Source organism: Acinonyx jubatus, chromosome B1, assembly GCF_027475565.1.
Source record: "Acinonyx jubatus isolate Ajub_Pintada_27869175 chromosome B1, VMU_Ajub_asm_v1.0, whole genome shotgun sequence".
NCBI lineage: Eukaryota > Metazoa > Chordata > Mammalia > Carnivora > Felidae > Acinonyx > Acinonyx jubatus.
In genome coordinates, this window is record NC_069382.1 from 70,119,126 (window position 1) to 70,146,492 (window position 27,367).

At 36.8% G+C, this 27,367-nt stretch overlaps 1 protein-coding gene across 1 annotated transcript; it reads left to right on the forward strand.

The window, feature by feature from the left end:
• The first annotated feature begins 903 nt into the window (after window positions 1-903).
• Window positions 904-27,281, forward strand: ASIC5 (acid sensing ion channel subunit family member 5). The gene is given in 11 exon segments (XM_015080622.3): window positions 904-928; window positions 1,030-1,095; window positions 1,098-1,335; window positions 6,917-7,160; window positions 8,580-8,705; window positions 11,298-11,447; window positions 12,376-12,523; window positions 15,028-15,084; window positions 17,509-17,677; window positions 24,489-24,580; window positions 26,955-27,281. Coding segments are annotated over 11 exon segments (1,506 nt in total). The 3' UTR covers window positions 27,146-27,281.
• Window positions 27,282-27,367: the final 86 nt, after the last annotated feature.

Consider the following 27,367-nt stretch of genomic DNA (forward strand, 5'->3'; position numbering starts at 1 on the left):
TGCCACATCACTACTAAATTAGCAGGATAATAAAAATAGGTAATACTAATTGAGTACTTTTCATGCATGGTTCAGGCGATGTGCCAATTTATCCCCAGGTATTGTCTTATTTAATACAACAAACTCATGAGGCAAATACTGTTCTCCCATCTGATGGAAGAGGAACCGCTTACTAGAAAGATTAAGAAACTTGGCACAGTTTCTGAACAGTAGCACAGGTTATAAGAGGCCAGGCCTGACCGGGCGAATGCTATTTCCATGTCAAAGGCCATCTCATCCTCTGAGCTGTATTTCAGACTTCCTTCAGCGAAGAAATTCTGAATGTCTTCTACAGAAAAATAAAAACAAATTTTTTTTTGTTTCCAACATAAGATTCAGAATATGTTATATATTGCCAGGAAAAATTTAGGGCCACATTCACCAGCCCTTATCAATCAATATAAATAAACACGAGTTGATTTATTACTGACAGTATTGAAAAAACTCACTCTCTGAAGAGGTTGAAAATAGATTGCTTAACTGATAACACGATTTTAAACATTCTGATTAGATTAACCAACTGAAGTAAAATAGTTGTGTTTCGACGCCTGTGACGCTGCAGAGGTTACGTTCAGCCACACACGCGTTACTGTAGGACTATGATTAATTGAAGATCAATTAAAAGTCAAAGATTAAAGATTGCTTTTTAACCCCACTTATAACTCTCAGAAGAATCAGCCTGACTTTGCTCAAGACATCTAAGAGACTTTGTGTTTCATGGGGGGGGAGGGGGGCGGGGAAACTGTATTTCAAAACTGAGAGCTAATTCTTTTAAAGATTATGAGTTGTAAGCATCCCATTCGATTCGACCCATGGAATCAACACGTCTACTTCTTAGTTTCTAAAGAAACCATGTAACTCAAGATGGATTTTGAAAAAGGTGAAAAGGGTAACCTGTTCAAACTTTCTTTGGGCTGTGTTTCTCACAGATTGCATTAAGGTTTTCTAACTCATTACTTGTGTTTGTTTCATTATTTTGTTCAACTTAAGGACTCTTGGAAAAGATAAAGCTTTGCCTCTCAAAGAAACCGCTGCCATCTGCCAATGACCGGAAGAAGTCAACCATGACTTTGCCATCTCCACTTCTTTCCACGGAGTACACAACCTTGTTCGCAGCCAGAGCAAAATTCGCAAGCTGATCTGGTTGGTGGTGGTCCCGGGCTCAGTGTCACTCGTGGTGTGGCAGGTCTACAGTTGCTTGGTCAGCTACTTCACATGGTCCACCACGATGTCCATCGAGGTTCAGTATGTGGAAAAGATCGAGTTCCCGGCTGTGACGTTTTGTCGTTTAAACAGGTAACAATTACTCTTTTAGTAGTGATAGGTCTCTATCACTTTGCTAGGGTAATCTTGCTTGTATAACGTAAGTTGGGCTTTACTATGTGATATTTAATGTATATAAAACCTTTGAAGTTCTTAAATTATACCTAAAAACCCAAATTTAGGAAGGCAAAGGAGCTTATTTGATTTCTTCTTTAATTTTTCTTTCTTTCCTTTCTTCTTTCTTTCCACAATTATTCACTAGGCATCACACCAAATCCTGCAGTTAGATAAAAGTAAAAGTCTGGATCCTTGCACTTAAAAAGTTTGTTGATTAGGAAGAAAGAGAGAAACATAAACAGTCACCATGCAGTGTGTATGATAATTGTGCAGTACCATAAAGGTATGTGCAGGGGCTCTGAAAGCACAGGGGACAGGGGACAGTCTCGGTCTGGAGTGTCATGGAATTCTGAGTATCAAGGATGCCCAGGCAGTTCCTAGATGGAGGTGAAGAAGAACCTGAAGAGGGAGCCACTGTGCAAAAGTAGTATGGAGACAGGCAATGTTCTGATGTGTACATAATGAGACCTTTAAGGTAACCAAGGCAGGGCCAGTGTCATGGATGAGTGACCTGTGCCATCACACGGGGCCCGAAGCTCAGAAGAGCTTTACACTTGGCTTAATACTCTGCTGTTCTTGAGTCCTTGGCTACAACTCCCTCCAGAAAACTGCAATTCAATGACTGTATCAGGTCTCCTGTAGGAGGGTGGCTGTGCTCCATGACGCCTTCCAGAAAAGCCCTGTAATTGCCAATGGATGGCCTGGAAGAGCATATGCTGGATTTACCCTAGAGACGGGGAGGGCGATTTCCTTAAGATCCCCCACTGATCCACTACTTGATCATGGACAAGTCACTTAATCTTAGCTTCAACTTCTGTATGTGTAAAATGATATGGCGTTGTCTACCCATTTCCTGTTGCATCAGATGAGGTGACACATACACCATTTTGTCTCATTCCTGGGGTTTTCCTTGGACAGGTGTTCAATATATATTAGATATTTTAGCACACTTGTGTGACTGTTAGGTATGTGTCAAGGTGTGCATCAAGGTCCCAAAGAGTAAAAGCAAATCAACCCCATCCCCCAGAGATTTTTAATACTATTGCCTCGTACTATGTTAAATGGTCTGTGTTCTAACATAAGCAAAGGCTGATTGAAGATATCTGTTCTTAAAATAAAATGTATATACTATTTTGACAATGGCAGTGTGAGGAATTTCACAGATCCTCTCTTCAGAGAAATAACCATAACTGGTAAAAAATTATTTTTTTTAAAAAAGTAACCATTGAGAGGTAAATCTCCAAAATATAAACAACTCTCCCCCACCCCCCAAAAAAAACCCACAAAACTTAATAACCCAGTTAAAAAATGTACTAAGGATTTGAGTAGACATTTCTTCAAGGAAGACATACGAATGGAGAATAGTTATATGGAAAAAAAAAATGGTCAACATCATTAACCATCAGGGAAATGCAAATAAACACCACAATTAGATATCACCTCACACCTGTCAGGATGTCTATTATCAAAAAAACAAAAACAAACAAAAAAACAAAGACAGCTAGTGTTGGTGAGGATGTGAACAGATTGGAATCTTTGTACACTGTTGGTGGGAATGCATAAGGGAACATTGGCTAGGAAAACAGTGTAGAGGCTTCTCAAAAAATTAAAAATAGATTTACCATATGACCCGGCAGTTTCTCTTCTAAGTATGTATCCAAAAGAATTTAAAACAGATCTCAAAGAGATACTGACACTCCCATACTGATTGCAACAGTATTCATAATACCTAAGATCTGAAACAAACTACATGCCCATTGATAGAAAAATGGATAAAGAAAATGTGATATGTGCATACACTGAAATATTATCCAGCCTTAAAAAAGAAGGAGATTCTGCAATATGAAACCTTATAATATAAACCTTGAGGACACTATGCTAAACGAAATAAGCCGGTCGCAGAAAGGCAAGTACTACATGAATCCACTTATACGATGTCTCTCAAATAGTCCAATTCATTGAATCAAAGAGTGGAACAGTGGTTGCTAAGGACTGAGGGGACAGGAAGTGGAATTGGGGAGTTAGCAATCAATACGCACAAAGCTTCAGGGGCCCCTGGGTGGCTCAGTAGGTTAAGCGTCCGACATCAGCTCAGGTCATGATCTCACAGTCCGTGAGTTGGAGTCCTGCACTGGGCTCTGTGCTGACAGCTCGGAGCCTGGGGCCTGCTTCAGATTCTGTGTCTCCCTCTCTCTCTGCCCCTCCCATGCTCATGCTCTGTCTCTCTCTGTCTCAAATATAAATAAAAACATTAAAAAATATATGCATAAAGTTTCAGTTTATAAAGATAAAGAAGTTTTAGAGATCTGCTGTGCCACATTGTACCTATAATCAACAACACAATATTGTATACTTGAATTTGTTAAGAGAATAGATCTCATATTAAGGGTTCCTACCACATAAAAATTTTTTAAAAATTAGTAGCAAAAAAGAGAAAATCATTGTATCTATTACAATAATTAGAATATAATATGGAGTGCCTGGGTGGCTCAGTTGGTTAAGTGACCGACTTTGGCTCAGGTCATGATCTTGTGGTTTGTGAGTTTGAGCCCCGCGTCGGGCTCTGTGTTGACAGCTCGGAGCCTGGAGCCTGCTTCGGATTCTGTGCCTCCCTCTCTTTCTGCCCCTCCCTCACTCATGCTTTCTCTCTGCCTCTCAAAAATAAATAAACGCTTAAAAAACAAAGACAGGGATTTAAGGGATTTTAAATAAAAGATGAAAGCATGACTCTTATACAAATATAAAATGAACACGTGTCAAAGATTTTATTTTAGTGAGAGATCTGATAAGATATTAAAATTGGCTCCTAGGAGATCCAACCAGCAGACATTCTTCCCCATTTTTACTCTCCATAAAACGATCTGGAAAAGACTCATTTCTTGTTAATGCATGGTGGACTTAAATCTGTTTTGGTGGGATTCAGTGAAGGGCTGAGTCAGGCATCAACTTGGACATCAGATGAAGCATATACATTTGGGTTACATAACCTGGGGATGTGTAGTGAGAGGGCATTAATCCACACAAGAAGGACAGATTCGTTGACTGGCTATCACTTATTAACTTGTTTAAACAAATCAGTGTATTTTTATTATGTTTTCTTTTGCTAGCCTCTTACCAGTGTATGTTAAATGAAAGAGTAAGCACACTCAAACTAAGCAAGGTTTCTGAAAGATTAGACACAGGAAGGTTTTAAAATTTGAATTAAAGTTGAAAATAAACTCAGCAAGGCCCTTCGGTTTTATGCTGAACAATATGTCTCACAGTTTTTTTTTACTTCCTTTGTTCCAAATATTGTTAGACTTTATTCATTAAGTTTAGTTCATCTGCTTAAATCACCCTCATGGTCTCAACTATTATTATGTAATACAAAACATTTTAAAAGATTATTTTAAAACGCCTTCCCTTGTACTCATTTTATCTATTGTATTCATACCTCCTACACGTGTGGTAATTCCTTCACTTCTCTGCACAATCCTTTTGAAAAGAATCCGGTGAACATTATATGAAGTAGTAATGATTCTTGACCCAAAATTGCAGGGCTTTGGAGCTGATCCCTGGTATGCTGTCAACATTCAGAGAGACAGAAGGCTGAAGGAAGTGGAAGGTCCATCCCTCAGTTAGGGCTAACACCATGACTCTCTCCCAAATCCTCTGCAAATGTAGATGGCTAACTCCTCAAAGATCACTACAAACACTTTTGACCAAGAAAAGCAAGGTATTGGCTCTAATACACTTAGTAGAATACCACCATGAGTTAGCTGTGTTTTTAAGAGAAGAGGAAGTCATAGGAGGCTATGTATAGGATTCTAGAACCTGGGCTGGTGGATTTGAGACAGGCCCTGCAAGGGTCAAAGCTGGGTAAGTAAGACACTATCTTAGGACCTGGCCATTAAAGCAGTTTCTCATCTCTGAAAGGATGTATATTGGCTTGGGTTTGTTTTCTATTTTCTATGTTTGGTTTTGTGTGTGTTCTACCCTGACCGAGAAAGGGTTTCACGTGGCTTATATGAGAAAGCAAAAGGATATAAAATATAATTGAAAGTGAAGATAAAATATAATATAAAATCTGGGACATAAAGGAAGTCCAAGAGTGTGGTTACATGCACACAAACCATGCACCACATAGCTCTGTGTACTTACTTACCAAGGGTAGATACACATTTTATTCTATGCTTTCTCGCAGTAAATTTGAATGGAGCATGTTTGTTCAGTTTCAAGATTTATAATATCCAAAGTATGAAATACCAATCACATTTTGAAAAGAATATAGAGTATACATTTAAACAACCATACATAAGGCAGGGTAGAAGTTGCTCAAGCAGAATAAGGGAGTTACAAAATCCTTATTGTAGTTAGGGAAAATAGCTAACTTCTGCTTTAGTTGCCAGGAAAGCACTTTGACCATAAATGAGGCATTCATTTATTTAATGCATATTTACCTACCTCTCACTGTATTCTAGGCACTCTTCTAAATTTTTTAGGAAAAATAACTTAATCATCAAAATAACGTTTTGAGACAGGTTTGTTTTTTTTTTTTTAACATACACCAATTTTACAAGTGAAGAAACTGAGTCACAGTGAGAGGAAGAAATTGGCTAAGTCATCCCATTAAGTGGCTGTAACAATCAGGGCTCAATAAGAGAAAAAGAAGCCCTGTGAGTGACACAGAATAAGGGATTTATTCTGGGGATTAAGTCCACTACACGTAGGGGCTGGTTAAGCAGTCTTTGTAAGTCTCTTGCCTCTGTTTCTGGTGCTGGGCTTGAAGTCAGCAACATCAGCAGTCAGAAAGGAAAATAGATCTGAAGTGAAGGAAACAAACACAGACTAGAAATGCGTGTCTCTCTTTTTCACAAGCCCTGATCTTGGTAGCGTAGGAGACCTACAAGATAAGCTGGCACCTTCTCCAGGTTGTACTCCTTCTTGACCCAAGATCTGAAGAAGCTTAAGGAGGCCAGGAAGCTCCTGGCTGCTGTCCCACACCAACAAGTTGAGTCAGGAGATCTACAACAATGTGTGTACCAGACCAAAGCTCCGACCCTACAATGACCTCAGATTGTAACCAGATAAATCCAAGGAAGAAGATGTTGGAAAATAGTTCCAACATAACCACATGGGCACGGTACAAAGCTACAACAATGACAGAGCTGGGATTTGAACTCAGGAAATCTGGCCCCTAAGTCTATATTCTTAGTGACCTCGTGTTCCTATTCTCTTCATGTTGCGTCTCGAAGATCCGTTAGGACGTATCCAGATCAATGTCTGAGAAGTATTCTAGGTAAATGAAACTGTATGTACAAATACAAGGTAAATTGCAGGATGTGACAAAGACTTCTTAGGGATTCAATTTTGCTTGAATGTGTTATGAATGAAGGAGAGCGTAGCAGATATGCCTGAGAAGTTTATAGGGGCCAGATGTTTGGCTCCTAGATAATGTGTCTTCTAGATAATAGAAAGTTTTTGCTCTTCTAAATATTGCCTTTATTTCTACTAATAGGTTCCAAGCAGATGCTGCAGCCAAATTTAGTATTATTTTTCTCTTATGGAATATTGTATCCAACGTCCTCTATCTTCAGGAAATCAGGTCTAATTATACTGGCTTTAAAGATGCTATTGATTTTTTTGCAAGTTATCAGAACTTCAGCATTACAGAGTTTGTAAAAAAAAAAAAAAAAGGTCTTTATCTCAACAATAGCACTTTGTTGGAATGTGACTTTTTTGGAAAGCCATGTGGCCCACAGGTAATGGTTTGATATTTCTTCCAATATCATCAATATAATAAAACTATAGCACAGTACTGCTTCACACTGAGATAAAGTTTACTTTCATGGGGAATCAATTGAAACTTGCTCAAAGATTGTGTTTAGTTAGTTGAGCATTATGACATCAGGGGTGTGGAATACACACGAGACATATTTCTTTTCTTAAGTAGTTTAGATAAGAAAAGGTAGAAAACAGAAATCTTCGATTACCTTTATTGAAGGATAATCTTTCCAAAACAAAAACAATTGTCACCCCAGGGGATATTTTAATTTTTCCCATTCTTCAGTAACTTATTCCAAGGTAGCATTTTTGTTATCATTAAGGAGCCAACATTTAGTTTTTTTGGCTCGGGGGCTATAGAAAATGAGTAGGCACCAGCATTTGACTGTGAAAATTATGTATATTTCTCTGATCACTCATAACATCCTGTTTTTATCCTTTATAGGATTGATCTACACTTAAGATAAAGTTTCAGATATACCTGAAAACTACTAGCAAAGGCAATTTGACATCCTGTTTCTTGTATCAGCAATTCTGTAGCATGTGTTGTCAGGTGATTCCAAGTTAATTTCATAAATTCATGATTTTGGGACACAATTCTGTATCCTTTTGGTAGCCTTCTTTAGCACACAGAAAACAGGAAAAAAAAATGCCTGACAGACATCTGACAGAGATAAAGCCCTGCTGTACTCTTAATTTAGAGAAGAAGTTCTTCTCTGTTGCTTGTTATTTACCAACCAACATATTTAAACTTGTCACCAAGAAATTTTATAGTAAACATGTATTAGGTCCTCTCTCTCTGTCTCATGACTCACGTTGGCTTTTTCCCATGTGAGTTCTCCCTCCCAGAGCCATGATGACTCCTGGCAACTCTAGCCTCTCATTACCATAGATTAATACTCCAGTATCCTCTTAATAATTCCATGGAAGACTGATTAGTTCTTCTTGCTTATTTACATATTAAAATGTCCCACCTAGATAATCACATACAAAAAAATAAAAACTATTATTGAGCACAAACCAGAGTCACCACATTATCTATTCTTTCTCATCTTTATGCATTCTCATTTAGACATCTGATTTAAAAAAAAAAAAAGTTTGAGCAATTCAAACTTCAAAAGTGACCAAACTACCCAGCTGATTGTATTTTCTTTGGTTCATTTTCTTTTTTTTTTTTTTTTAATTTTTTGTAACGTTTATTTATTTTTGAGACAGAGAGACAGAGCATGAACAGGGGAGGGGCAGAAAGAGAGGGAGACACAGAATCTGAAACGGGCCCCAAGCTCTGAGCTGTCAGCACAGAGCCTAAATCGTGATATCATGACCTAAGCCGAAGTTGGACACTTAACCGACTGAGCCACCCAGGGGCCCCTATTTGGTTCATTTTCATATTGGAGGACTTTGCACTTGTCTTCACTGAATATGGAAATTGTTTTACTTTTAATTATGGTGAAAATATCCGAGCAAGGAACAAAGTGAGTGTCTCTGGAAGAGGATTAAGCTTGCTCTTCAATTTCAATCAGGTACTGAATTTCCCTAAACCTAGCCAGGGCTCAAGACAAAAAAGAATGATCAAAAGACTTGATCAAAACATTTTGCCCCGTCATATTGTGCCCATGAATTGTATATTATTTCTATTTTTGATTATGTAGACTGGAGTCCCATGTATGCAAATATTTATCTCTAATATTAAAAATTCATAATTTAGAGGCTAACCTGGACATTTTTAGCTATACTACTGACTGTCACTTTTGTGACTCCAGAAACGTTTATGCCACAAAATAAGGAAACCAGACGTTTCTAAATCACAATGTGTGTAGTTAATTTAAGATGACTTTATATATTTTAAGAATATTTTTAGAAAGATTTTTATGTAAAGAAGGCAATATGTTTTGGAAAGAAGCCATGCACACATATTTAACAAACCATGGAACCTATAGTCTGAAGGATTATTTTAAAAATACTTGCTATGGAAAGAATTTTGTATAAATTGATTTTGCCTAAGCCTAGCTTCTGTAAATTGATCCAAGAAGTCTAAGTGTTTAAGCTTGAGAGGCAGATGTCCAGACACCTAAGAAATTCAACAGACGTCAGCTTCAAGCGTAGCTGGTGTAGCTCCCACCCAAGGTTAATTCTTAAGTTTTATCTTACACAGCTGTTTCTAGTATTACACATTTAGAGATAATCTACTTCATTATAGTGGTTTTATAAATGAGGATTCTGAAATGCTGATAAATTAAGTATCCGAAATCACACAATTAATGGCAAAGTTGAGAAATACATGTAGTTTCCCCAAATCCCATTGAATTATCCTATCTTCCAATCCAAGTGAATGGGGCCATTGGCTACTTTCAAAGAATTTTTCTTAAGGTATATTTCATAACTTCCTCTTGTATCTCATTCAAGATACTTTTTGCTCAACACAGTACTGCACAGTATAATGCATGTATATATATTTGATTATATACTTATACTGTATTTGCTTGTACATATATTTGATTAATATTTCCAGGTGATTTCAGGGGAGCGTGGGTGGTTCAGTCTGTTGGGCGGCTGACTACCGCTCAGGTCATGATCTCGCAGTCTGTGAGTTTGAGCCCCGTGTTGGGCTCTGTGCTGACAGCTCAGAGCCTGGAGCCTGCTTCTGATTTTGTGTCTCCCTTTCTCTCTGCCCCTTCCCTGCTTGCTCTCTGTCTCTCTCTTTCAAAAATAATAAACAATAAAAAAATTAAAAAAAATATTTCTAGGTGATTTCAATACTGGCTATATGGTCAGTTCCAATATTACATTGTGGATTATACAAGCTAGAATTTCCCAAATATTTTTAGGATGCAATTGAAGTCTGCAGATGCAATGCAATATTCCATAAGTGAATGGCTCTTAAATACTTGTCCAGACTCGCCAACTGAGTATTTTTTAGAGTCCTAACAGACCCAGGAGAAATAGGGTCCTGAGTTACAAATAGAATATTAAGCACGTTCATTAAATGTAATTACAGATACAATCGACCTATTCACAGGAAAAATCATCGTATCCCCAAGCCCATTCTTTCTCCTTATAACCTGAAATTACAACTACAGACAGTCTCTGACTTCACAATGTCTTCACTTGCAATTTTTCAGCTTTACAATGGTGCAAAGTGATACACATTCAGTCAAAGTCACACTTCGAAGTTTGAATTTGGACCTGTTCTTGGGCAAATGATATGTGGTGTGACAGTGTCTCGTGATGCTGGGTGGCAGTAGCTCCCAGACAGCTACGCAATCACCAGCATAAATAACTGATATGCTTACAACCATTCTGCACCCATACAACCATTCTGTTTCTCATGTTCAGTTCCATATTCTGTCAACTACATGAGATACTCAACATTTTATTATTAAAAAGAGCTTTGAGTTAGATTATTTTGCCCAGCTGTGGACTAAAGTGAGTGCTCTAAGCATGTTTAAGGTAGGCGAGGCTAAACTATGATGCTCAGTAAGTTAGGAGTATTAAATGCATTTTTGATTTATGGTATTTTCACCTTACAATGGCTTTATCAGGATGTAATCTCATTGTACGTCAAGGAGGAACTTTACTAACAAAATCACCAGAAGTTTCTTCGTTTTTTTCATCTGGCATAGGATTTATAGAAGAGCATGATGTTAAAGAAATAGTGTAAGTCTTCACTTTTAGGAGGAAATGAATTTCAGTTTTAAAGAAGGCCAGAGATTTTAATTGCAAAGAGACGAAAGGAGCCAAATGATTTTCTAAAACCAATGAAGCGAAGAGAACAGCCAAGGAAGAAGCAACTAAAAGGCAACAAGGTGAAGAGAGGGCCTCCAGGAAATCAGATGATTAACAGTCATGATACGTACTGTGGCATTCATCTAAGGTGAAAAGTAATCTATGGAAACTCTTGACACCTTGACATGTGATTCAACCATGAAAAGTATGTCTTAGAGGTGTTTAATTTTCAGTTTTTATATAAAAATTGAACAGTGATATGAAATGTTTGATATGAAATGTTTGATTTTAAGTAAGTCAAATGCTATCATGAGATAGTATAACTAATTCTTAAACTTTTGTAGAATTGATATCAATTTGTAACTTGGGGAAATTGTTGTTTGTTTCAGGAGGAATTCACTTATGAACAAACCCTTGGTTTTGTTTATGCTGGAATCATCTTTGTTATCCATTCACCACAGAAGGTGCCCCAGACTGATGGTTTAGGCTTGTCGTCACCTGTGGGAATGCATGCACAGGTAACAATCCGCCAAGTCAAGGTAAATAATATTCACAAGGTGTAGAGTCTGAGGGAATCAGGTAAGGTAATAAATGTATATACACATAAATAATACTTCCACTAGAAACCTTTTTCTGCCATGCTCTCAGAAGACCTCTGGAAATTCCATAGTTTCATTTCGGATTCTTTCCCATTACTAGGAGGTAATTAGCAAAAACAATGAATTCACATGTACAACATAAGTGAAAGCTGGGAAACCTGGTAAAATCAATGTAATTTTAAATTCCATTAGAGATGGAAAGGATCAGTAAATATGAAGAGACTCCTAAGTTGCTGAACTGTGCGTTTTCTCAATGAGATGTTCCGGAAAGAAGAAAAATAAGTGGGAAGAGGAGGAAGTTTGGAGTTAGACATGTCTGGCTGATTTCCATTGGCCAACCTCTTGCTCTGCAATTTCCTTAATTAACTTCCTGAAATTCCATCTCCTTTCTCTGATAAAGATAATATTGTGTTTTCATGGTTATTATGAGGTTTACGTGAAATGACATAAAGAAAGCACTTACTCACTGCCTGGCATAAAATAAGTACTCAATAAAGGATTTTTTGTGTGTGTATGATTTTGGTTCCTATTTTGTGGGTGGACTGATTAATATGCTAACATTATTTCCATAAATGATACTATTTTTCTTATATGAGTTAATTTTTAGAGCAGTCTGTCTGATTTTATTAATTCACTACAGGTACAGAGCATTTGGGATATGTGTGAAAGGACCCCTGTTATATCTACCTTCAGGGATTTTCACGTTAATAGAGCAGGCAAAATAGGCAAATGTAGTCAATTAAAAAAAAAGAATCAAAGAGATCTGAGAAAAAAAAGTAAAAATGTATATTAGCTTCTCTTCTTGGAATGGAGATGTATGGATTGACTCAAATAAACTTCCTGAGCCAGGTATTTATTTTATCTGAAGACAGTCCATCAAGAATACCCCTGGGGAGAATGCAACCCTAACATCAAGCTGCAGAATTTTAGTACCTACAGCACTTCTGGTTGCTTGAAGGAATGCATGGCTCAGCACATACAAGAGCAATGTGGATGTTTACCTTTTCTGCTTCCTGGTAAATAAAGAATGACAAATTTCCCTTATTTAATTTTTCCTACTTAATTTGAGTCACAGGAAATGAACGTATCAGAAAATTGTTTTCCATTCTTATGAAATTCTATGCCAGAAAGTCATCCATTTAACAAATACAACCTCCACTGACAGATTTTAAATCCCGGAGTCATAGTGGAGATTTCTGGAAAAGAAAAGAAAATTGAACGAGGCCCCAATTCTTCTTTTGAGCATGTAAGTCTGGTGCTCTTAAATATCTAAAACCGATCATCACAGTTTTCTCAGTTTGAAAGCAAAATTAGATCATCTATATAAACCTTAATCAACCCCAAATATTTCATCATTGGGGAATTCTTTTCTTTGTGGTTAGAAAAACAACTGAGGCTCCCTTTGCATAGAATTTGGAACATTTCCAAAGTCATGGATATTGGAAGCAAGCCCCGAAGGATGCAGTAGGGCAGGGTGGATAGGAGCTAGACTCTGACCCAGGCTGTTCATTTGAGCTACACAATTTCTCCTCTATGTGACCTTCAACTAAACCTCTCTGTACCTCCTATAAGCTGGGAAGAATAATAATAGTATCCTAGTTCATGGGATTGTCATAAGGATGAAAGGAGCATGTAAGTAGCTTGAAACCCACCTGACACAGAATACACTCTATATAAACACTGGTTATTTTTATTCAGATTTGCCTCATCCCCCTTCTCTGGCAAATTTATAAAGAAGTGTAGAGTGCATTAAAGGCAATACCAGTTTGGCCCTTTAAATTTGCTGCTATGGCCCATCTCACGCGTGCGCGCGTGCGCGCACACACACACACACACACACACACACACACACACTGGATATACTAATGCTAACTCTGCTCTTATTAACAATGGTTTCCACTTGGCAAACTTCTTAGGAATTTTGAGAATCATCACTTCCTTCTTTCAAGCATTCTGATCATTGGCCTCTGGCCCCTCAAAAACTGCCATTCTGTAAAACTGCTAATGCTGGATCTGATCCATCATTCCTAATTATCTTTCCAAATTTTCTGGGGAAAAAAAATCTGAACTGATGGATGAACCATAATGTTTATAATTTAAAAATGTGTTACTTCTTACAAGTCAGAAACTGGATTACAAATATGTAATTTTGTAATTTAATTACAAATATGTAACTAGGAGCTAGACAAAGTGAAATATAAAATACAAAGCATGGCATTTGTGCAAACTTTTGCATATCCCACGTGCTTCCAAAATGGTATCCGATTTGGTTTGATCCTCACATATCCATCTATGTGAGAACATAAACGAGGACGTTAAAAATATAGAGACGTTAAATGAAGCAGCGAAAGTACCTCTACTAACAACTTGCAGAGCCAATCCCCAAAATCAGTTTTTCAGATATGGATTGTTTCCAAAACGTCATTGTTCTTTGCAATGAGAAAAACAGCATTTGAAGAAGCCCAGCATACTTTGGGAAAGACAGGCTTCTTTATCAATTTCATGCTGAAAGTAGATTTTATTTTTGTATTCCTTTCATTTCCTTTACCAAGAGCACTTCCTCATAGTTAGCCAAATGTATCTGCAAATTATAAGTGGACAATCCCTTTTGGTTATTTTCAAGATCCTTGACTAAACATTGAGGCTAACCCCAGAGACCGCATGGGGTTACGGCAGTAGACAATTAGCTATGTTAAGGTGCAATGACTAAAGATTTAGAATCAGCCTGGAATTAATCCCAGCTCTGCTACATATTGATTTTACAATTTCTCGCAATGTCCACAGCCAATGATTAACACTATTGGTCCTTACCCGCCCCATACTACCGCTAGAAAGGCAACATGTCAGATGTGCCAGTGTGTATATGTATGTTTAAATCACATGTAAGTATTGTAATCATAGGTAAGTTTAAATCATATGTAAATATGGAAGTGTTCAGTCATTAAATTGTACACCAGAAACTAATATTACATTGCAGGTTAACTAACTGGAACTTAGATAAAAACTTTTTTTTTTTTTAAAGAAAGTATACTGTATGCTATGCATCTTCCAATACCATAAAAAAAATCAAGCAATCAATCAATGGATAGAAGGAACAGGACAGAAGGTGAGCAAAATGAGCCAAGCCCAGCTCCCCTGCAACTGCTTGGACAAACCACTTTCTGAACCTTAGTTTCTTATTTATAACGATGATTCCCACATCACAGGATTAGTGTAGGGACAAATGAGATGATAAGTGTGAGAATAATTTTAAATTTCAAAGCTATGTTTTAAGACATTATCTCCACTTAAATGATTTTGCCTGATATAGATGGAGGAAAAGACACATGGAAATTAACAAAAACATTACTATTTTTCCTTCCAATGTATATTTACCTTAAGTATTAGCATGGTTTCATAGTTTGTTGTTGTTCTCGCTGTTTTGCAAACAACAAGATGGATGGATAAAATATATTTTTGTCATTAGGTCACTTATTTCATGAAATGTAAAGTCTTTATGTTTAGATTTATTATTTTTAAGGAAATGGGATAGAGTGTGACCTACAAAAGTTTTACAACTGTGTTTCACCTACACTTGGTAAGTGGTTTAATTTATTTCTTTATTCTCACGATTTATATGAAAATTGCTCAGAGTGATACAAGACATTAAACCATAGTATGGCTAGTCTTGAGATGAAACAGAATAGAGACTGTAAAGAGGAACTTTTTCAATGTTTTTAAAATTAAGAACAGTAGCTTACATAGACATAGACAGTAAAACAAAACAAAACCCTCTGAATTCACGATGAACCTGAATTAAAGATATTCATTGACCTGGGCACCTGGGTGGCTCAGTGGGTTAAGTGTCAGACTTAAGCTCAGGTCATGATCTCACGGTGTGTGGGTTCAATCCCCATGTCAGGCTCTGTGCTGACAGCTCAGGGCCTGGAGCCTGCTTCAGATTCTCTGTCTCCCTCTCTCTGCCCTCCCTCCACTTGCATGCTCTCTCTCTCTCTCTTTCTCAAAAATAAATAGACATTAAAAAATTCTTATGAAAAACAGATATTCAGTGACAAAGTCACAGCAGAAACCTTTGATTCTTATTTGTTTTCTTAAAAAAAAAGTGTATTTATTTTGAGAGACAGAGGGAGTATGAGCAGGGGAGAGGTAAGGAGAGAGATAGAGAATCCCAAGCAGGCTCTGTGCTGTCAGTGCAGAGCCCAACGTGGGGCTCTATCTCACAAATTGTGAGATCCTGACCTGAATTGAGATCAAGAGACAGATGCTTGACTGACGGAGCCACCCAGGCACCGCGTGATTTTTATTTCCAAATTTTGTGTTTTTTCAATTTTATAGTTTTGTATAATCAAAATAGCCTTGCTTTGTTTTTCTTATTACATAAATAAAGCATGCTTGTTGTGACTAGTTCCAACATTACAGAACAGAGAAAAATCTTGCGGAGATCAGTACAAGTTGCATCACTCTGAGAATTATTATCATTATTTAGGTGACCATCCTCTCATTTATTCATTTCGCTATACACCGCATTATATGTAAATGCTTATATAAATTTTTATGCAAATGAGACCAATACCATACACGCCACCTTTACTGGGTACAACTTCTTTTTAAGCAATATTTTTTTTTACTTTCATATTATTTATCTTAACTCTGAACCAATGTTAATACTCTAGTATATTCTACTTTTATTTTTTTCCACATAAATATGTTCGTATTTGTGATGGTAAATCTTTGCTTTTTAAAATTAAAATAGAATAATATTCAATAAAACTTGCTGTTCTATCCCATTGTGGAAATATCTCCAGGACACCAGGAATAGAATGAGAAGTTTCTTTTCCATTGTTGTAAAATATTTCATGGAATGGATACGGGTAGAAGGAACCTGATGTATTTTTTAATATCTTTTAAGCTGAATATGCAGAAGTCAGATTATTGACCAGTGGAGTTAGGAGTTACGTTGTCAAATTTCTTATGATTTCCTATCCCTGATGGAGGCTGGAGAGAAAGTTTGGGGAAATAAATCATGCATGCAGTCCTTCAAGGAGTGTGGAGTGATAATGGGTTACACAGAAAAATGTGTGCTTATGACAGCATGTGTGTGTGAGTGGATGTGTTTGTGTGAGTTGAAGGAAAGGATGGTGTTTATTACCAGAATCAAGAACTAGAGAAAGCAAGCAAAAGTCATGCCCTGAAGAAGTATCATACTTAGATTCCAGAGAAGAAACCCAAAGTTTGCCATTAATCAGGGAGTCTTGGTAAACAAAGCATTCACAAGAACAAAGAGTTTCAGTAGCAAAACTACAGGGAAGAACAAGAAAGGAATATTTACCCAGAGTGAGGAGCAGAGAGATTGGGTACCAGGATGTGGTCCAAAGGAAAGCTGGAGACAAATACCACCTCCTGCAGGGGATTTTTCAAGGATACATTTGCATCGATAGCCTGATTGCTCTACAGAAGTCAAGACAAGACAGAGGATGGAGAACCTCGGTGGTTGAGTCAGAAGTCACTAGGTCCACAGCTACAAGATAATCTGAACACCCAGCCATGTATTTTACGCTGTTAGAACTTGAGATAAACCGCAGGATAAGTTTACTTTAAACCTGAGTCATTGGCTTTCAGGATTATATTTCAAAGTTCCTCTCAAAGTGATATAAGGTCACACAAACAACTTTCCATCTTTCTCCTGTCCAAATGCATACTATTTTATGGAGATAAACCCAAAGAATTTCTAGAAAAAAACTTCTCATTTCTCACAAAGGTCAGAAGCCAGTGACTCAATGAATTTAAAAGATAAAAATTCCTATGTTTCATATTCTGTCTCCTTCACTGTATTTATGTTAAAATATAAAATATAAACACCATTTGTTAAGACAGTGATGATAGAAATTGTTAACCACGTTTTTAGCATTGAAAATCAAATGATAAAATTTTAAAAAGCTCTTTCCTCCCAACTGTGAAATGATCCCCTTTTCTCAATATCCTGTCCTGATTTTCATTTCAGACTACATTAAAGTTAAGGAATCATGTACAATGGGAAAATATAATTCTAGCTGCCCTGTTCCTTGTGAAGAAACAGAATACCCTGCTACTATTTCTTATTCTATTTTTCCAAGTCAAAAAGCTTCGAAATATCTTTCCAAGAAGTTAAATCAAAGTCAGGAATATATCAGGTAATCTTTTTTTAGTCTTGTATATTCCTTGAAATCAGCACGAATATTTTGTTTACTCAAAACTCTTAAAGGCCGAGAAAACAAAATTCTGATCAATCAAAGGAGGCAAAGACTTATGTCACTCAATTAACAATGAAAACCTAGAATTTTAAAAGTACATAAGGTCATGCCCTTGAATCCTTTAATTGTGTGAAAACTAAAATGAGGCCTACTTGAGTAATTTGCTCATGATCTCACCCTTGTTGAGCCAACTGGAGAAAATAATAGTACTGACTAATATTAGTTGATGCTTTAAAGTATGAAAACCTCCAGGACACCTGGGTGGCTCGGTCAGTTGGGTGTCTGACTTTGACTCAGGTCATGATCTCACGATTTGTGAGTTCAAGCCCTGCATCAGGCTCCATGCTGACAGCTCAGAGCCTGGATTCTGCTTTAGATTCTGTGTCTCCTACTCTTTCTGCCCCTTCCCGGCTCACTCTGTCTCTCTCTGTCTCAAAAATAAATAAACGTTAAAAAAATTAAAGTGTGAAAACTCCTTACCTGCATATCACATAGTTTGTTTTAATAACTGTAAGGTTGATGGAACACAAATTATTTTTCTCATTTTACAGGTAAGGAAACTGAAGCACACTGTATCTCATGTAAATGTCCTATAAAGGTAGTCAGTGGCACAGAAAGAACTTATGCCCAAGACTTATGACCACAGATTCCTTGTATTTTTCCACACAGATATATACTTCCAAGTTTCATTAACTGAGAATTAAATTAGGTCTCTTTCTGCTACACCATTAGAAATTGCAAGTCAAACTTCATGGAAAACTCTTTTAAAATCAGGGAGCAGCCTTAACATTTCTCTTTGTTTCGTGTTTATATTTTTAAGTTGAGCACCTGAAACAGCAACATAGTACATTGGTGTTTGCAATTTCATTTAATATAATTAAAATATATTAACTAATTAAAAGCTGATTTACTTTTGCACAGCCGGGTATCTAACGGTAAAAGCGTGTTTTGAATCCAGTGTTATCCTGGTATTTATTTTAATGAAATAAATAAAATACTCTCCCCATGTAAATACCCAAACAATAAAGTGATCTTTAAAAATCAGAAAGTGGGGCAACCGGCTGGCTGGGTTGATTAAGGGTCTGACTTTGGCTCAAGTCATGATCTCACAGTTTGTGGGCTTGAGCCCCACATCAGGCTCTATGGTGACAGCTCAGAGCATGGAGCCTGCTTTGGATTCTGTGTCTCTCTCCCTCTCTGCCCCTCCCCTGCTCACGTTCTCTTTCTCTCCCTCTCTCTCTCTCTCTCAGAAATTAGAAACATTTAAAACATTTTTAAATCAGAAAGAGAAAGTACTTTCATCAAGACAGGGTTGATAAGGTATGATTTCAAATACTTACCAGATGAAAAGAAGAAAAGGCTAGAAAATTTGCAATGATCTCTGTTAATGGTTTTGTATCCAGTACAGATGTCTCTTTGTATTCCATTTTAATATGTGAAAGTGATTTATGTATGGTATTATTTCTGTTATGCTAAAATATGACGAAGAAGAGTACTTTGTGTGACTTTTGGCTGCTAGAGATCTCCCGAGTTTCATCATTATTTAATATGCAAAGAATGTAGGCATGATTTTGGAGACATATCGGTGAATCAGAAAAGAACCCATGTATAACAAAGATGATCCTAGAGAACATTGAGAGGTTTTTTTTCCCTAAAACTTAGATTATTATAAGTTTCTTTCCAATTAATCTTATCACACAATGGATATGTGAGGACCTCATGGTTGTGAAGAGTTGAGGCCATTACTGCGAGGAATAGGGCGAGTCGCTGAACTGATGCAGCGGAATGCAGGGTGTCCAAATCATAGATGGAGCTGGTGGTTAGAAACCACACATATAATTAGGAAACTGGCTTGGGCACAGGTACCAGAAATCAAAGAGTAATAAATCAGAAAACACAAATGCCAGGAGAGCAGATGTGAAATCTTAGCTGCGGTAAGATTTGAAACAAAGCAACTTCCAACATACGTGAAGACTTGTCTGTGTTTCTTCCGTGCACACAAGCCAACCTCAGACTATGACCAATCCAGGGCCTCATGTGGCAGCTGCCAAACCCCATTAGAAAGATGATAGGAAGCTTAGCTTGACTAAGGTAGGCAGTTTGCAAGTGAATATAAAGATAAATTTTGGCTGAATCCAGGCCAATTCCATTAGCAAAACAAATGAACTTTGTGAATTGTTCTGTTTTAATTTGACAATTTTTCAAGTAAAAATTGTATGAAATTGTTTGTTTTATGCAAAACTAATTCATTCCCCTTAATACAGCACTCGTACTCAAGCAACTGGAAGTCCTTATTTAGTGTTTTGTAAACGCAATATACTCTCGATTTTTATGTTGATCTCCTTACTGTTATTAAAACCCAAAGATGTTATAATTGTGCCTCCCCTGACACAAACAAATATTCTTGGACTTAAATCCCAAACAATTTCATTATCTTCAAGAAGCATAGATTCAATGAGAGCCAAATTACTAGGCAAGGCACATGCCTGCGAGAAGTAGAATAAATGTCACACTATTTTGTAAGGGATGAATTTATCTTCTCTCAAAAACACAGATGGATAATGATTGGAAACAGTTATGAGGTTTGTGCTTAGGAAATTAAACAATATTATCAGTGTACATGCAAATTAGGAGCACAATGGAGAGCAAGAAGATTGCAGTATTGCTAAAATTATTGGACTTCCAAGACTTTATTATTTCCTTCACTTTGGCAGCTGTTTTATTATTTGTAAATATGGCAGTGCCTCCTGATTATCAACTTAAATAAAATACATTCTCCTGTCACCCTGGGTTAAACCAGTGGAAATTAAGTAAACATATTAATGATATATTTTGAAGTAAGTGTACTTAGGAATATTGATTTCTAACTGTGAACAATTAGGAGAGTGATTTACAGCCATGTTCCTTTGATATATGAGAAAACACCACATAATTCCAAGAAACATTGCTAATAGGATTCATTCTTATTGTTGCCATCTGAAAAATCGTCAGGTGGTTGGTTTCCACCTCAGCTTATAAACAGACAGGTTAATATCTACCCCTTCCTTCATTGGTTTCATCTTCAATTTGTTCCCTTATTTCTTCATTTTACAAGTATGTACTGAGCACCTACTCTGTGTCAGGATTTGAGGTGTTCTAGGCATTAAGTTTTCCTCACTGAACAAAAGACAAAAACCCTGACTTGTTGCACTTATTCCCACTGGGGTGAAGATGAACAATAAATATATATAGTCATATCAGATGGTGCTAAGTGCTGTGGAGAGAAAGGAAGCAGAAAAAGGGCCCGAGAAGCCAGAGTCAGGAAGAGTTGTTCTTAGGGTTGAGGATTGCAATAAAGTAAGATCTTCCTGAGAAGGTGGCAGTTGAGCAAAGATCTAAAGCAGTGGTTCTCAAACTTTTTGATCTCAAGGTCCCTTTGCATTCTTAGAAGTTACTGAAGAGTCCAATGAGCTTTTATTTGTGTGAGTTGTATCAATATTTGTCATATTGAAAATTTAAACTATAAAAATGTTATTTATTAATTCATTTCAAACAATAATAATAGATTACTATATGGCAATGTTAGATAAAAGATTTTTATAAACAACTATTTTCAGAAACATAAAATTTAGGAAGAAGAGTAGTATTGTTTTAGAATATTGTAAATTTCTTCAGTGTCTGGCTTAATAGAAGGCAGCTAGATTCTCATTTTTTCATTTAATCTGTTGGTTCATGTTGCTTTGGTTGAAGACTGTGAAGAAAACCTTAGGTCAAACCGATATGTAGTTGGGAAAGACAGGCATATTTTAATAGCTTTTGTGGATATGTGACACTTTTCTTTGATAACACATCAGAGCTCAACAAGTGAAGTTTCTTACATGTTCATTATAATACGCATCTTGTGGTTGCCCCATGGGGAGTGGAATTAACTCTCTACTCAAAATCTGATTTGAATGTTGGCACCCATGATGTCACACTCGCATCAAGGGAGTATGAAAAAATTCATAGTCATATAATGAGACTTTCTGGGAAGTCCCTGGGGTCTCCCAAGCAGACCCTCTGTTGGCTTGAGAGAACAAGGAGAGGCAGCCACCTTTGCCTTGCAATGTGGTTATGAATTAAGACTTGGCTTAGAAATCCCAAGGGTTTGAACTTTCCCAGGTACCAAAGGAGAATTGCATGGGCTTTCCTATCACTTTATCTCTTATGGGATAGGAAGAGGCAAGGTGGCACTGGAAAGCTACCATTTGAAAGTAGTGATATATCAAAACATCTCAATGAAGTTTTTGTACTTAAATATATTAATATCTCTTGGTCTTGTACTTTTAATGGATCTTTCATCCATGAATGATTTTGAACGTTATTTCTTGGTCATTAGAAAAATTCTAGGGGAGCCTGGGTGGCTCAGTTAGTGAAGCATCAGAGTCTTGATTTCAGCTCAGGTCATGATCTCACAGTTCGTGGGATCGAGCCCCTCATTGGGCACCACGCTGACAGCACAGGGCCTACTTGGGATGCTGTCTCTTCCTCTTTTTCTGTCCCTTTTCCGCTCATGCTCTCTCTCTCTCTCTCTCTCTCTCTCTCAAAATAAATAAGCATTAAAAAAAAGAAAAAATTCTCTGAGTTGTGCAGATCTTCCAAATATTGATCCATTTTATTATATAATATATATTTCATTTTAATATCATTATTTATCAGAAAAGTCTTTAAAAATTGGGGAGTTGTCAAGCTCATCATAGCAGACACAAATTCTCCAAAATTCTAACTGTCACATTAAAACCTAGGCTCAAAATTTATATTATTATTTTCTATTAATTTTTTTTAATGTTTATTTATCTTTGAGAGAGACAGAAGGTGCATGGGGGAGGGGCCAAGAGGGAGGGAGTCACAGAATCTGAAGCAAGCTCCAAGCTGTCAGCACAGGGCCTGACATGGGGCTCAAACCCACAAGCTGTGAAACATGACCTGAGCCGAAGTTGGATGCTTAACTGAGCCACGCAGGTGCCCCTCGAAATTTATTATTAACTACAAATCTTATCAGCTATTGAAGCAACAAGTCATTGTGTTCATTTCTGTGACAATGTCCACCAAATATCATAGTCTGAATAACCATAGTTTGCCAGTTTGCTAGCTTTCTTGAAATAACAATCACAGTGAAAATATCACATGATATGATATGTTCGTTTATTATGAAAATAATTTTGACTTCATGAACCCCCCAAAAAGATATCGGGGACCCCTAAGTGTCTGTGACCACACTTTGAAAACTACTGATCTAAAGGAGATATAAGAATTAGCCTCAGTGATAAATGGTGGAAGAACATTCCAGCAGGAGGGAAAATCAAATGCAGAGGAAGATTCTAAGCCAACAGCATCTCATGTACGGATAGAGCACAATGGAAGTTGGTGTGGCAGGAAGCAGTATAAGCAATGACCAAGGATGGTAGGGCATGAGTTGAGAAAGTTCAAAGTGGGTGGGTGACAGAGGTAGGGCCATGGAGTTTTACTTAGAGTATACTGGGGAGTATCTAGGGAGTTTTGAGCAAAAGAGTGATATGATTTGTTAGTTGCAGAAGTATTATTTTGATCATTGTGTGAAGAATATAGGATATGTAGATATTGCAGTGAAATACATTAAAGTTGGAAGTGGAAAGACCAGTCAGAAAGCTATTGGAAAAATCCAGGTGAAATGGATTCTGTACATATTTTGAAGGTAAAGCAAATATTTACCGATGGATTTGGCTGTGTATTGTTAATACCTTATAAATGGAGGAAATGTGAAGAGTTTGACTTGGAATATGTTCAATTTGAAACACCTATTGAACATTCAAAGAAAAATACCATGAGACAACTGGATATGTTATTCAAGTTCAAAGTAAGATCTGAGCTGGGGTGGGGACAGAGTGTGAGGGCATCCAAGGCTATCTGAAGAGATATTTTAAAGTAATTTTTATTCACTTTGGTCTCAAGTAAAGATTTCTAGAAGACACTAGGAAAACAGTCTGCCCTAATATATTAATGATATAAATGACTGCCATTTATTGAACACCCAGTATATACCAGATTCTATGCCAATTCTTTACATACATTATTTAATTTCTCCTCCCATAGCTTTAAAATCCCAACTCTAGGGGTGCCTGGTGGCTCAGTCGATTCAGTGTCTGACTTTGGCTGAGGTCATGATCTCGCAGTCCGTGAGTTCAAGCCCCATATCAGGCTCTGTGCTGACGGCTCAGAGCCTGCAGCTTGCTTTGGATTCTGTGTCTCCCTTTCTTCTGCTCCTCCCCCACTCACTCACTCTCTCTCTCTCTCAAAAATAAAAATAAACATTAAAAAAATTAAATCCAATCCAATCCAATCCTGACTCTAAAATCCCCACTACAGATGAGGAAACCAAGGTTCCAGAAACCCACATGGTTTCTCCAGGATCACACAAGTAACAAAAGACAAGATTTGAATTCAGATCAGACACATACTTAAATGTTTGTAAATATTCCAATCTACTCAATAGATATTGACATTTAATGTCTTTTCCCAATTTTCTCAGGAATAAGCCATAGAAAAATTATTGGATCTGGGGAAAAATTCTTCTCCTTAAATACCAACATGGCAAGAGTACCTTCCAAATGTAACAAGCTATTGTGATTACAGTGCTGTGTTTAATTCAACATTAAGTGACAACTGAATTAAAAATGAATATTAATTTCATCAAATAAGCATTAAAAGTAATGCTGACAATCTTGAGCCAGATTAACTCTGTTTTTATCCCCAGGGAGAATCTTGTGACCCTTGAAATAAACTACAGTGACTTATACTATAAGATAACTCAGCAGCAAAAGGCAGTGAGTGTGTCTGAGTTACTTGGTGTTAATTTACTTGTTCTTCAATTTTTGAGACATTTTCTCTCAGGTTGTTTTTTGTTTGTTTTTTTTTTCCTTTTGTACTTAAGGTTTTAGCTTCTCAATGGAGAAGTGATAGTGCTAGTCTTTGTCTGTCATTTAAATCTGACACTTTCTCTCTCCCTAGACACACCTCCAGTAAACCTCACACCGGGTTTCACCAAGAAAGGCTGACATTCATATTCGAACTCAGCATCTTGCTTTCCTTTCAGACACTGGGCACTCCTCCCTGCCAAGCAACTGACTATTACAGAGTGTTTCAGCAATCCTGCTTCTGAGTAGATAAGCATCTCAGACATCCACACAGAACTCCATTCAGACTGGAGTGAAAAGAAGAGACTGAGCGAGTAGAATTTAATCTTTTTGTACTTCCAATTTATTATTTATTTATTTTTTATATAATTCATTGTCAAGTTAGCTAACATACAGCGTACATGGTGCACTCTCGGCTTCGGGAGTAGATTCCTGTGATTCACCACTCACTCAAAACACCCAGTGCTCATCCCAACAAGTGCCTTCCTCAGTGCCCACCACCGATTGTCCTGCCCATCCCCCTGCCACCCCACTCTCTTCCACCCTTAGTTTGTTCTCTGTATTTAAAGTCTCTTATGGCTGGCTTCCCTCTCTGTAAGTATATAGTTTTTTCTTTCCCTTCCCCCATGATCTTCTGTGACATTTCTCAACTTTCACCTATGAGTGAAAACGTATGATACCTGTCTTTTGCTGACTGACTTATATCACTTAGTGTAATACCCTCCAGTTCCGTCCACCTTGTTGCAAATAGCAAGATTTCATTCTTTTTCATTGCCAAGTAGTATTCCATTGTATATATGTACCACTTCTTATTTATCCATTCATGAGGTGATGGACATTTGAGCTCCTTCCATAATTTGGCTATTGTTGATAGTGCTGCTATAAACATTGGGGTACATGTGCCCCCATGAATCAGCACTCAAGTAAAATTCAATCTTTAAGTTACAAGCATTGTCTGTTCATGTCCTTAAATTTAATTGCTGATTTCGTAGATCTTATTGCATATTTACAGGAAGTGATGTAGGAGACAGTAGAGAGTATCAATCAGGCAAAATAACAGCAATCACACATGGGCAGCTAAGACCCTAAATGGGGAGGAAATATACAAATTTCTCAAAGGTCTAGAGGCAACTTATATCTCACTACCAAACTGTACAAAAAATAGCATGACTCTAAGAATGGTCCAAGGCAATGAGAAAAAGATTAATAATGTAATCTATTTAAGAAATCAGTGCACCTGAGTGGCTCAGTCAGTTATGAGACTGACTTCAGCTCAGGTCATGATCTCGCAGTTCATAGGTTTGAGCCCCGCATAAGACTCTGTGCTGACAGCTCAGAGCCTGGAACCTGCTTCAGATTCTGTGTCTCCTTCTCCCTCTGCTCCTCCCTCACTCATTATTATTATTAAAATAATAAATAAACATAAAAAATTTTAATAAACATTTTTTAAAATAATTAAAAAAAAAGAAGTCAGTGCTACAGTAGTCAAATTCATAGACAAAAAGTTGGATGGTGGTTGCCAGGGGCTGGGGGGAATGGGAGACTGGAGAGATTTTTAAATGGGTACAGGGTTTCAGTTGGGGAGATAAAAAAGTTCTGGAGACGGACGTTGGTGATGGCTGCACTACAGTGGGAAGGTACGTAGTGCCACAGAACTACATGCTTAAAATCTATTAATATGGCAAATTTTGTGTTACATTTTACTACAACTAAGCACAATCAATAAAGACAAATATAGATTTTAAAAACTTCTTAAAGAGAAGGCAATACTGTGTTAACATATTTTAGTTAGATGAAATATTACAAGTGCTTAAAAAGAAATAGTTTGGACACTAGAATTCACAAATTGCTTCACAAATTGTTTCTGGAAAACATCATCATTCAATTAGTCACCTGAATGTTACATTTCTGTTCATTTAGCACATGGAAATGAATTTGTAATTGTCTAGGATGTTTTATTGATTTGCCTCAATTTATTATCTTCCAAAATCTTTGAGTTGTATTTTTGGAAACAGATTTTATAATTGCTTTCTCTCCCTCTCTCTCTCTCTCTCAAATCATCAGTTGGTTAATTCTTTCTCTGTAACTCTCTCCTTTTTGAGATGATTTACATAAATATTATTTTAAGATATCATTAATTTCTATTACTTTATACCAATCTTCACATAATACAACTAATTCATTTTCATATAATATCAACTATGGTTAATCTATTAGCTTCAAATAATTTAAATTCTAGTAATGTTTGATGTGCCTTTTATAAAAGACACATTATTTATTTGATTTCATTATTGGATTTATTAAAGCAGATGTTGGTGGTCAACTGGACCTATTTTGTGGGGCCAGCATGATTACAATTATATAAATTATTGAATATATATTCACCAATTTCTACTGGATATGCATTTTGTTCTTGCTGAAGATACCTCAAATGACCCAGGGGTCTCCTCCACCTCAGCATCATCTGAAGAAGAGAAATCACATAGAAGAATGCTAATGTTCACATAGGACAAAAGCTTTTGCTTTTCTCTTCATAATACCTTCAAATTTCTTCATGACTAATTCACTGTTATGTAATTTTATCTTATATTTTGGGAATTCAGTAAAAGCCACTGTAGGTATCTCTCTATACATCTTTATCTCTGCCTATACTTATGTGTATATATATTATATATATATATTACATATATAATATATATATACACACACATACACACAC